The sequence below is a fragment of the Ovis aries genome, chromosome 22 (genome assembly GCF_016772045.2).
Source record: "Ovis aries strain OAR_USU_Benz2616 breed Rambouillet chromosome 22, ARS-UI_Ramb_v3.0, whole genome shotgun sequence".
In the NCBI taxonomy this organism is placed as follows: domain Eukaryota; kingdom Metazoa; phylum Chordata; class Mammalia; order Artiodactyla; family Bovidae; genus Ovis; species Ovis aries.
In genome coordinates this window covers 12,666,099-12,679,464 of record NC_056075.1, presented here as the reverse complement: position 1 = coordinate 12,679,464, position 13,366 = coordinate 12,666,099, and the positions used below count along the sequence as shown (strand labels likewise).

The 13,366-nt window shown below is 42.1% G+C and overlaps 1 protein-coding gene across 17 annotated transcripts in view; it reads right to left on the bottom strand.

The window, feature by feature from the left end:
* Positions 1-13,366, bottom strand: part of PCGF5 (polycomb group ring finger 5) — a 115,468-nt gene that overhangs the window by 21,419 nt on the left and 80,683 nt on the right. For all 17 annotated transcript variants that reach the window (XM_060404996.1, XM_060405001.1, XM_042238678.1 and 14 more), the window contains exons 4-6: positions 7,356-7,411; positions 7,185-7,244; positions 4,260-4,408 (exon numbers count right to left, since the gene is read on the bottom strand). In XM_060404996.1, the coding sequence (XP_060260979.1) occupies positions 4,260-4,408; positions 7,185-7,244; positions 7,356-7,411 (265 nt within the window). The remainder of the gene's footprint in view (positions 1-4,259; positions 4,409-7,184; positions 7,245-7,355; positions 7,412-13,366) is intronic.

Genomic DNA, 13,366 nt, shown 5'->3' with positions numbered 1-13,366 from the left:
CCCATGGACGGCGGAGCCTGGTGGGCTGCCATCTATGGGGTCGCGCGAGTCGGACACGACTGAAGCGACTTAGCAGAAGTAGTAGTAGTAAAAGCTTGTTTTGGGAATTTTTAATCCAATAAGGTCTGACATCAATTGCTAACGAAATTCCAGCCTGGATTATTTAATAGTCGATGTGTAAGCACTTTGGAAATAAAAATATAACAACTATGCATTCTCTCCATAGAAATGTTATATTTACACCACATTTGCTGCTTTTCCTATATATGGGCTATACTTTGTTTCCATCTCACAATTTTTTGTTGAAAACTGAACATTTTAATGTGGTAACACTGGAAATCAAATTCCTGCCTGCTCCTCAGGGATTCCTGTCATTATTTAATGACTTTTTAAAACTAATTCTGCAAAGTCTGTATTCTTTACAGCATGTATGGTCAGCTAACAACTGAACAGAGGTTTCCCTGGAAGCAGTCAGTTTCCCAGTCTTTGCTGAAGGACTCTGTGTGAGTTTGGGGGCACACCTCTAACACTTAACCAAGCTGTTGACAACTCTACCTTGGTCTTCACTTCTGGCTTAACGTCTGCGGAAGGTGAGAGTTTAGGGCCTCTGAAGGTCTTTTCTGAGCATCTACACAATCCTGTGTATATATGTGTCCTTCTAGATTCCCATGAATATTTTTGAGCTTCTCAAAACTGCTATACATCTTGACATCTGTAGACATCTCACTCTCTAGTTTTTCCTTTTAGGCTTTTTGGTTAAGTCTACTTTTTGCCCCAAATGTTATTTATAATTCAGGCAGTCATGCAGTCACAACAACGTTTGTCTTTAGTTTCCTCCTCCTGCTCCTCCCTAGTCCATGGAGAAGGTTTTATCCGTTAGGCAAGCTTCAAGTCAGGTCTAATATAGACAACCTCTTAAGTACAGTATTCTAGGATCCATCAGACAAATTATAATTATTTGGAAATTAGGCTTTGAAAGAGATCCACCTCCCTTCTGTCCTTTGGTGCTTGAGAAGCTGCAGTAGGATGGTGGGCTGTGATTTTTACCAGGCTGTTTCAGAGCTGAGAGTAGAGGATGGGACTAAGGCAAGTTAAAATTATTCTTACCAAGAGTCAGACATTTTTTTGCTCCATTGGTTTCTGCAAGGGTTTTAGCCTTTGGTTAACTATCAGATTTCTGAAAAAGTTGATTATGAAAACTTTCGCCAGCTTTTTCACTGATTTTACGCAGGAGCAACTTTTTGAAGGTCCTTATTCTAACAGTTTCACTGAGTTCTTGCTCCTGACTTTGACGTTTGAACTGCAGTAGGTATACTATATAAACAATACATACTGAGAACCTCATCCTATTACAGAGGAATGAGACAGTTGAGAAGGCTATAAAGGAACCTAGGAGTAATTTTTCTGCCTTTATGCAATATATAATCCAGTTTCAAGGATAAGACACATGCCAAAAAAGATAAAAGGCAGTATTAGTGCCTGGTACCTTTAGAACACAAATACTGATTTCATCAATAGCAAAGTAAGCCCTAATTGAGTAATACATGCAAGCCAATTTCAGAAGGGATTCACCAAGGTGGGGGAAAAAAATCACAAAAATAGAAGTCTCTTGAATCTTGACAGAAGTCTTGGACAGTGGTGAGAAGAGAGAAGAACATGCCAAAATGGAAGGATTGTTCAAAGTCTTAGGGGTTTTAAATATTCTTAATATAACCCTTTATATACTCTGGATGCAAATTCTTTGTCAGATACATGGGTGCCAAAATTTATGCTGGTGCTCAGAGATAAATGACAAGAATCATATTTTGATGATTCACTGCCAGGAATTATGGAAAATAAACTTACAAACACAGGGGTTTTAATGAAAGACCTTGAATGCTAACACAAGGAGTCAAGACTTGATTCTAGAAGGTGGCACACTACGGCCACGGCCCTCAAGCCAAACTCGGCTGTCCGTCTGTTCTCACAAGTGACGTCTAGTGGGACACAGCCAGGGCGGTTTGTCCACTGTCATCTGTGGCTGCTTTAGTGCTAAAATAAGTCAGTTGAGCAGTTGCAACAAAGCCCATATAGCCCACAGAACCTAAAATACTTACTACTTGACCCTGATAGTGGCTATAACTGCTTGCACACACTAAGGCTGCAGCCTCAGCCCTGGATAACAAAAGAAATCAAGAATACAGGAAACACTTCAGACTACTTTTAAAAATCTAGATATAATGTCAGCAGCACTTCTTAGACTGAGGGAAATTTTGCAGGACTTATGACTTGTTGAAGGCAAGGGAGAGAAGGTCAGAAATGTAAGAATTTGAATTTCTACGACTGGTTAAAAGATGGTAGTGACAAGGGAAACTGCATGTTTGGAGAAAAGTTAGGTGAAAGTACAGTATAGTGAATTTGTCTTTTAATATGTGAAGTTTTATGTATTAGTGAAACTCCTAGTTAGGATACTAAAAGTAGTTGGAGATATAATACTTCAACTTGGGAGTGATGACAGGTTTGGAAAGGGGGATTTAAAAATTTCTTTGCAGAGTTGGAAGTCACAAAAAGTAGAAGTGACCTCCTAGGATGACTACAGAGAAAGAATAACTGAGTGGGGCCGAGATATTAGCCTACACTCACACATACCAAGCAGAAGACAGGAAGAAGTCAAGTCACTAGAGACAGTATAGGAGTGGCCGGAGGGAAAGGGTGAGACTCAGGAAAGCACAGCGCAAGTCAGCACAAGCCAAGTCAAGTCAGTACCCAGTACAAGCCAAGCTGTAAAAGTTGTTTTAAGGAAGGCACAAGAATGAAGAAAAATCTATAAAGGAAAGAGGGAAAAGATAAAAGCTCAACTGGAATGGTGAGGTGTCGAAGATGCCAAACAGTATCAAGGCAGGGGATCGTTAATTTTTCAGATGAATCTGAAATTCAATGACTTATAACTTTCATACTAGAAATCCTGCAGAGAAGTAGACTTCTCATTTATTTATGAAGAGATACTCCACCTTTTGATTGACTCAATTTTCACTACAAGGTAATAACTGTATATATTAGAGAGCTAAAGGATGAGCATAATCTCCATTAAGAAGAACCTCCCCCAAAGGGGATTACAGAAATGACTGAGAATAAGAGAGAAATGTAAGGTCATTAAAAATTCTTATGCAAAGAAGGCTGACAAACAGGGAAGGGTGCTGCAGCAGAGCACGAGATGCCAACAGACAGGCCTTGAAGGGTGGAACGGGGGCCACTGCTCTAACCCCTGCTGTGCTCTTTTACATGTCTTGTCCAACCAATCTCTCTATCATCTTATTTTACTATACCTGTTTGCATTAGTAAGACCTAACCAAAAATCCCTGAGTGAAAAAACTTACTATTTACATCTTTGCTCATGTCCATGCTGCTGCTGCTGCTGCTAAGTCGCTTCGGTCGTGTCCGACTCTGTGTGACCCCACAGACGGCAGCCCACCAGGCTCCCCCGTCCCTGGGATTCTCCAGGCAAGAACACTGGAGTGGGTTGCCATTTCCATCTCCAATGCATGAAAGTGAAAAGTGAAAGTGAAGTCGACTCTTAGCGACCCCATGGACTGCAGCCCACCAGGCTCCTCCGTCCATGGGATAGTCGATAATATTCACTGAATCACTATGCTAATACGTATTTCTTTTTGCAAGATGCTGGGAAAACTTAATCAGCATTGAGGAATTCAACTTACTGGCTTACAGATCACACAGAGGAAGTTAAGGAAAAGTTCACAGGTACTTTATGACATCCATCTAAACCAACTACACTGTTCTTAAAATGTATTAGCCATGACGTGGATATCTTTTGAGTTGCAAATAAAAATAGAGAAACAAAAGAGAAAACGAAAAGAGAATGAATAAAAGGGTTGAAGGTGCTGTGTGTCATGAAATGACTCGAGTCTGAGTTGGTGACTACACTTAAAAAGGGAAAAACAGTGTATGTATATAAACTCCCAACAAAGGTATAAAAGGAGATGGAAGGAGAAATAGAGGTGTGATTCTCCATATTGGCCACTAGGTGGTGGCATTGACCCAGGACGGTTCAGTTTTGAGGGTTAGACATCAGGAAGGCGCCTGAAGTAAGTAAGCAACTGCTTGGCAATTTGCAGGCAAGGAAGTATCAGAAAGGGACGTTCTATTTATGTTAATGAAAACTTTGAAAGCAAACATTCTGAGACACTAGGAAAATTTATTAACAAGTTATAGAAGATTTACTATAAAATGATTATTAAAAAAATAACAAGTTGTCCACTCACCTTTACTACGTTGTCCCCTGATTGTCCATTATTTCGTAAACAATCTAGACATATAGCAATTTGTGGGTCACTTCTGTGATAGTCTTTATCATCTTGGTTTTCATCACCTTCTTCATCTGCTTTAGGTTTGTCAGCTTTTGACATATCATCTGTATAATTTAAACAAACCCAGGTTAGATATAACTCAGTTGATTTTATAGTTAAGCAACAATACACCAACCATGAGAACAAAGATCAAATTTAAAAAACATTTCTTAACAGTTCTTGATGAAGAAGAACCGAAAATTTTAGTACCTTTAAAATGTTCCAAGCAACTCAATAATGGAAATATTTAAAAAAAAAAACCATTAAGTGACTCATTAGCATAGCTTACAAATTCTGGACTCAACGGGATATCCAAATGAAAGATTTAGGACTAACTATATTTGGTCACAAAATGACTGCCATTAGTGATTAGACCACTTAGAAATTGACAGGATATAAAAATACTTCCACCCTCAAGAAGAAAATGGCAACCCACTCCAGTAATCCTGCCTGTAAATTCCATGGACAGAGGAGCCTGGCGGACTATAGTCCAGGGGGTCACAAAGAGTCAGACACAACTTAGTCACTAAACAACACAACAATATATATTTGATAAATTAATAATTTTGAACATACATTGTTTAAAGAAATGTATAAAATGTTTTTTTTTAACTACATCGTTTAAACAGTTCAGTCAACGTATGTAATTAGAATTTCAAGTCTGTATAAACATAATAAAGTGTTTTTGATCAAAGAAAAAAATGCTTCCAAATTCTACATTTATTCAAAGTTTAAAACTAAGTAAACTAAATATTTAGTAAAACTGAAATATTTAAGTTCAGAATTAATTAGCTAGTGAAATACTGAGTAGAATGAATCAGCTTTGTTAACATGCATGTAACTAACATATTAAAACACCATCAAAGAAACCTGAGAACATTTCACATTATAATCAGATGTATTTAACCTATGAAATGCCAGCAGGCTACATATAATGCACATATATTTAATGATCTGTTTGTTTATTGAGAGCCTTTAATTCTGTTAGATGAAGCCTGAGGGAACAACACTGAAACTATGAGGTCATCCTCACTCTTACAGTGTCAGGGTATAGAAGGTGGTACAGGCAAGTAAAGAAAACAGACGGAGAAGCTGATAGACTGTGATGTAAGAGGTAAGACGGGCCAAGTGGGCACATATAACAGAGGGGGTAAGAAACCCAAATTCTGTGGTGAAGCGAAGATTCAGGGGCGATTTCCAGATAAAATGTAAGCTGAAACTTGAAAGAGCGAGCCAGTCAAGCATTACAGTATAGAAAAGCCCAGGAAAAAAACACAGACCAGTTAGATTAAAAAAAAGAGATGAGTTAGCTCCTCTGTACCGACTGTGGAAAAGCATCCCAGATGTGCTGCACAGGGGAGGTGGGTGATCTCTCCTGCCTTTTTATATGGAAATTACCTAGAAAGGAACTGCCTTCTATGGACCAAGCTCCAGCTCCAAGAAAAGGTCCAAATCCTCTACCCAATTTCAGACCAAATATGATAAAACTATTTTTAAAAGACAAAAATATGGGGGAAAGGAGAGAAACACAACTCAGGCTGTGGTCCTTCACTAGTCCCTCTGTGAGCCGCAGTCATGGGCTAACCTGACCAAACAGCTTCTGATGACAAGCCCTGGCTCCTACTGTCTTGAAAACATAGTTAAAAACTGGAGCATTCAGTCAATTTTACCTATATTTTCTACTATGGCACTACTGTATAAATTGCAGTTTACATCTGGGTAAAATAAGCCTTTAATTAAGTCTTTTTTTGCCAGGCTTGGCTTCTTTGCCCATTTCAGTGTTTTAATTATAGATTAAAAATAATCCCTTGCTACTTTATTCCATTCAAAATTATTCTCAAACTTTCCCTGCTTTAGGAAGCCAGTCCTGCACAGTTCAGATGAACTAAAAAAAAAAAAACCTCTGATCCCCATTTTTTATATGAAGAGAGAAAGCCATTTCAAATATACGTATGTAATTGACAATCCTATGAATCTTATGGGAAAACCAAAGGTGGAAAACTGAGCGCTATAGAAGAATGGGCCTACAAAAACACATGCAATCCTTGAAAAATTTCAGTGGTATTCAGGCCATCCTGAAACAAATCTCATATTAAATGACAAAATGAAAGGACACTTCTTCCTTATAATTTCATATATGTTGTACTTTTTTTCCTTTTATGTGAATTATATACATACTAAAAGCCTTTTCTTCTCTACCCAGTAATGTCTGCCAGTTTCCTTAATTATTAAAAATTACTCACTGCTGAATCTCCTGGGACCTAAAAGGCAAATCTGAACACTTAACATACGTGAGGGGGAAAGTTCCCAGAAACACCTAGAAATATTTTTCAAATCTCAGAATATATAAATTTGTATTATTGGAACTTTACCTATGAAAAGTTCATTCCAGATTATCAGAGCATAGCAAGATCCTCTGATCTATATGGCTTTCAGCTACATTCAAGTCCCTTCTCCTATTAAATATACAAAATAAAATAAATACAACCATAACCCCCTCACTGTTCAGCTGCAGGCTATGGCTATTTCTTCAGTTTCCTGTACCTCTTTAGCTAATTCTGCTATAATCAGTGGTCACTTTTCTGTCTTATCTCCTTTTTCTCTTCCCAGTTTCCTCCATTTCCAATTACCTTCAATTGGACTGATCCAGATTTTACATGCATTTACACAAAATCTCATGATTCTATATTAAAAGTTCAGAATCACAGAAAAGTTCATAATATAAAGGGGTACACAATATTATTATACAGGAGAAATTTGAGCTTGGAGAGAGAGATGAGTTCACCACAGCTACAAAAAGCTAAGAAATTCCAACAGATAGAAGTAAAAAAAATAAGTCACCTTGTCCATTTTCTTGAGGCTTATTTTTCTTCCAAAATTCAGACTCACGCTCAAGTTCTTCTAATTTAAAAGAAAAAAAGTATAAAAATAATAGAAACAATCACGAAATCATTAACAAAAATGGTGATTTTACAAAACAAAAAATCTGCAAGAATTCAAAGAGTAACTTACGTTCTCGTAGTCCAGGAACCAACTTAAATATAATTTCCTCTAGTGTGTTATCCAACCTTCCAAAGAGGGAAAAAGAGAATATACTAACAATAAATACATTAAAATCCAGTATGTAAATGTTTAAGATTTGCATCTCACATATATTACAACATATAGAACATATGGTTTTAGCACAAGCACCATACCCAACTACTCTGTAGGTGGAACACATTTATTTCCAGCCTGTCCCAGTAGTAGACAGATTATAAAAATGGTCCCGTCTCCCGTTCTCTCTATAATCTACCCACTCTGAACAGGACTGTGATTAAGCGAGGGGGTCTTTTCCCCCACCCTGAGAATATGGGCCAGCCTTGAAACATACTTGGGCCAAAGAATGTGGCGCAAGTGACACCGCTGAGCTCTGAGCCCAAGCCTGAGGCATTTCATGTGCTTTGGCGCACTTTCTTGGAACCCTGCCACCATACGAACAAGTCTGGAGGATGAGACACCACGTCCCACAGAGCCAAGCTGCCCTGGTAAGGCCATCTCAGACCAGTCCATGGGCAGCCCAACCCAACAGGACAGAACCCAGCCAGGATCAGCAGAGCAGTGACCCACCAGCCTCTAACTGCAGCCACCTAAGTGAGCCCAGCCAAGACCAGCAGGCCCACCTGGATCTGCGAACCACACAGAACCGCAAGGAATCAAAACTGCTTTTAGTGTTGTTTTCAGCATGGAATTTAGGTGTGGTCTGTTATACCCCAATAGCTGATCCAGCCACTTTCAAAATCTCTACGACAACTCTGGTAGAGAAAGAAAATCCCCATTCTGAGAAAGTGAGACCATTTTCCCTAATAAAAACCCTAATACTGGGGACTTCCCTTGTGGTCCAGGGGTTAGGACTCCACCCTTCCACTGCAGGGGTGCACGTTCAATCCCTGGTTGGGGAAGTAAGATCCCGCAAGCCAAACATCAGCGTGGCCAGAATAAAAGCCCACTGTCTTGCCATTGCTCCTGTCTCCTTTCCCTCCTGGATCTGAGCAACCCCTCCTTTCCGAGGCTTCACTTCTCATCCCGCCCTCCTGCTTCTGCAGCATCCTTCCCTCTCGTCTCCTTCTGCTCAACTGCAGTACTCTTCCTTAAAGCACACACGAACACTTTCCTCACATCTAAACCCCCCCTCCCAACCCTGGCTTAACCTATCATCTTCTCAAGCCGTTGCTGCTGCTGCTAAGTCGCTTCAGTTGTGTCTGACTTTGTGCGACCCCACAGACGGCAGCCCACCAGGCTCCACTAAGTCGCTTCAGTTGTGTCCTACTCTCTGCGACCCCACAGACGGCAGCCCACCAGGCTCCGCCGTCCCTGGGATTCTCCAGGCAAGAACACTGGCGTGGGTTGCCATTTCCTTCTCCAGTGCATGAAAGTGAAGCTGCTCAGCTGTGTCCAACTCTTAGCGACCCTAAGGGCTACAGCCCACCAGGCTCCTCCGTCCATGGGATTTTCCAGGCAAGAGTACTGGAGTGGGGTGCCACTGCCTTCTCAAGCCGTTAGCAGATTCTCAACCTCTTCTTCCAACTGGAAAACTTTGAAAGCATAACCAACATTATTTCTGTCGTATATTTTTTGCTTCTCTTACTTGACAGACTTTCCCAAATCATCAATAACTTCCATTATTGAATAGATTTTAAAAGAAATTTTAGAGTTAAAATTTAAAAAATTTTAATTACTTTTAAAGCCATTTTTCTCCTCATGCTCTGCAGCAGTTTGTCAATGCTGCCTGGAGATGCCTCTTTGAAAATTTCCTTTCTCGATGTTTCTTTTTTCTTATCGACTTTCTTTGTTCCCTAGATATTTTTCTTTTTCCAACTACTTCCACCTCCGAGGATTCTCCTTTGCTCTGCTCTCTGACCTCTTCTACATACTTCCTTTCCTGAGGATCTCATCCACTTTTGTGACTTCAAAACTAACATACGGGCAGAGCACACACACACACACGCACGCACGCACGCACGCACGCACGCACGCACGCACGCACGCACACTCTCTCTCTCTCTCTTTCTCTCTCTGTGAAGCTCAAGTTCCATATTTCCAACAGACGCCGAATATCTCAAGCTCCTCCTTTCTGTTCATCTATGTCAAGATTATGTCTTCTCCTTCAACAAAATATCTCTGAAAACCTGCCTTACTTTCTTAAAGTTAAATGCAGAAATGATACCGTATCACTCCCAAATAGGCTCAAAATGCAAGCATTATCTTCACCTAGCTGTCTCTCTTGCTTCACATGTTTACTCATCCAGCCCCCTTCTCGGTATTTCTCCCACCCAGTCTTTTCACACTTCCCATCCTTCTGTTCCCTCAGTTAGCACCCTACTTAGAGGACAGCCCAGAGACATTCTCTTTATCCTTGACATGTTCATAACGAATTTTCCTTAGGCACTAATCTGATCATTACTTGCCTGCCCAAGAACTAATTTCTTCCCAACACCCGGCTTAAGGTGTTCTTATAACTTGAGTCCAACCTACAAATTGCAGGTGGTGCTGCTGTCTGGTCACTCTTCTCTAGCCAGCTGGCCTGGTCAGTCATCCCTAGGGATGCCTGGCCTTTTCCAACCTGTTTTTCTGCCTCACGCTCTTCATCCTGGCTCAAATACTCTTTTCCCAGTGCTACTCTCCAGCCGAACCAATGTCACCTTATTCTTCAGGACACACATACTAACTCATTCAGTTTTCCCAGTCTATTTAACAGCTGCAGTATTTAAAAGAAGTATTATTTCTCTAAATATTTGTTCTATCAACAAAATACATATATTAACACAAAAGTAACAAATCAAACTTCCCTCAACCTTAAATGCTATATTAAAATATCACATTCTCTTGCCCCACCCTTTCTATTCCTGATTCCTACAACCTCAGGTACAACCACTTTCAAATCCAAGCTGTTTCTATTAGTATTTACTTTCATATTTCTATATATATTATAGATAGATAGAGAAAAAACAAAGCCATTCCTATTTTGCTGTGTAGATTTCTCTCACCTCCTTCTGTGGGAGATAAGGCTTTAGCTCTCTTGACATCATCCCGCCATGCCCCTGTCCTCCCAACGTGCACTCTCTCCTAACTCTCCTCTTCCTGATAGTCTTACTGCCATTTTTGTGTTTAACAGTGAACGTTTACACGATTATGACTATATACATATTCACAGTGTACTCTGATTAAAGACATCCCCTCGTTCAGCTTTTTTCTTTCCCTGGAGTATAGTAACTATTTACTTTTCTTCAATTTCTACATTCCCATTCGCCAATTCTCTAACATAATCTCTTCTTACTATGTACAAACAAGGGCTTCCCTGATAGCTCAGCTGGTAAAGAATCTGCCTGCAATGCAGGAGCCCCTGGTTCGATTCCTGGGTCGGGAAGATACTCTGGAGAAGGGATAGGCTCAGTTCAATCACTCAGTTGTGTCCGACTCTTTGCAACCCCATGGACTGCAGCACGCCAGGCCTCCCTGTCCTCTTCCATCACTGGAATTTACGCAAACTCATGTCCATTGAGTCTGTGCTGCCATCCAACCGTCTCATCCTCTGTCATCTCCTTCTCCTCCTGCCTTTAATCTTTCCCAGCATCAGAGTCTTTTCAAATGAGCCAGCTCTTCACAGCAGGTGGCCAAAGTATTGGAGTTTCAACTTCAACATCAGTCCTTCCAATGAACATTCAGGACTGATTTCCTTTAGGATGGACTGGTTGAATCTTACCCACTTCAGTATTCCTGGACTTCCCCTGTGGCTCAGCTGGTAAAGAATCAGCCTGTAATGCGGGAGGACCTGGGTTCGATGCCTGGGTTGGAAAGATTCTCTGGAGAAAGGAATGGCTACCCACTCCAGTATTCTGGCCTGGAGAGCTCCATGGGCTGTATAGTCCATGGAGTCTCAAAGAGTCAGAAAGGACTGAGTGACTTTCACTCACTCACTCACTCACTCACTCATGTACAAACAGATCAGGAATCAACCAGTTTCATTTCTGTCCCTGTAATATGCGTCATTCCTCACCAATTTCATGTGCTCTCTGCCCTGCTCATCCGGTTTAGAATTTACTTCTCAGTCAAGTCATCATTAAAGCCACACCTTCCATGTTCCTTTGATTCCCTTGTCCCCACCTCACCTGCTCAAATTATTTGGTACAACTACAACGCTAGTTAAACCCAACTCTCTGTTAACTTGTGCTGGTAGCCATTGGGCTGGAAAAAAAACCACAACCACACCCCTTCAAATTCATAACTACAACCCAGATGTGCCTTTAAGATTTCCAGGACTCACAGTACACTTCCCCAGTTCACGTAGTCTCTTACTTTCCTGCACAACACATTTTTCCCTCTCCAACATTTTCTGCTCAGTGAGACACGAACGTCTACAGAATCTGAGCACCGCATCGCCCTGTGGCAACTGCACGCACGTGCATGCTGCCCCCCACCTGCTGCTGCAGAGGGTCTGCCGATGCTTCCACATGAAGCCAGTCTCTTCAGCTGACGCTGCCCCCCACCTGCTGCTGCAGAGGGTCTGCCGATGCTTCCACATGAAGCCAGTCTCTTCAGCTGACGCTGCCCCCCCACCTGCTGCTGCAGAGGGTCTGCTGATGCTTCCACATGAAGCCAGTCTCTTCGGCTGCTACACTCCACACCCTCGGCCCTCCCAAGAACACTGCTTCAGCAATGTCCCCTCTCCCCCACTCTCCTATTATTGTCTCTTTGCTTTCTTGGATTATTCCTTTCAAACATGTCAGTATTGCTCCCACATTACAAAATAAAAGCCTTCTTGACTGTACTTCTTTGAGCAGTGACCACCCCATATCTTTGCCCCCATTAGTGGCAAAACCTGAAAGAAAGCTGTTGATGCTCACTGTTTCTAACTCTTGTGCCTCCCCTTCTCTCCTGAAACAGTCCAGTTAGGTTTCGCCTCACGGTTCCACTGAAAGTGCTTCTGTCAAGGCTGCTGACCTCCAGTTGTTAAATCCAACTGCCAACTCTCGGTCTTCACCTTACAACATCACAGTCCAGCACGCCCGCATCTTTGCTTGGCTTCTGGGCCACACACTCTGGAAGCTTCCCTCTCCTATACTGACTGTGCCTTTTCAGTATCCTTTGCTGGTTACGCCCCCTCTTCCTGATCTGTCAACTTCAGAATGTTCCAGGGACCCAGCCTCGGTCCTCCATACTTCTCTCTGCACTCACGCCCTTACGTACTCCTGTCTTGTCCCACGGTTTTAAATACTGTCTGCACACTGAAGACCACCAGATTTTTAACCCCAGCGAGACCTCTCTCAAGTCAAGAATTGTATATTCACCAGCCAACTTCCCTCTTCTCTGAAATGATTAACAGACTCAACATGTCCAAATCCAAACTCCCCATCTGTGAAGTGAAAGTTGCTCAGTCCTATACAGTCCATGGAATTCTCCAGGCCAGAATGCTGGAATGGGTAGCCTTTCCCTTCTCCAGGGGATCTTCCCAACCCAGGGATTGAACCCAGGTCTCCCCCACTGCAAGGGGATTCTTTACCAACTGAGCCACCAGGGAGCCTAAATCCCAGATCTGCCAGCCCCAAACCTGCTCTCTCCTTACTTAGCCTTCCTTATCTCACCCTCTAGCTGCTTAGGTCAGAGACAGGCCCCATCTCCGAGCTCCTGGCCCCTGCCATGCGGCTCCTCAGACGAGCCGCAGGTGCCCCCCTGACCTGGAACAGGCCCACTTCCCCCAGATCTGCGCGCGGCTGTTCCCTCAGAGACAGCGATCCTGGGCTCCGACCCCACCTTCTCACTGAGGCCTATCCCCACCAGTGTATTTAGAACTAGCATCTGCCCGCCCTTCACCGCCTCCCTTCCTCCCGCCATGTCCCTCACTTGCAGCACTTCTCAGAGTTGCTGATTCAGAGGGTCTGAGGGGGGCCCCAAAACCGTCATTTCTATTAAGATAGTAACGGTGTGGGGACCAAACTTTGAAAGCCAATGGAGCAGACATTTACTTATAGACAAATTACTCCGAC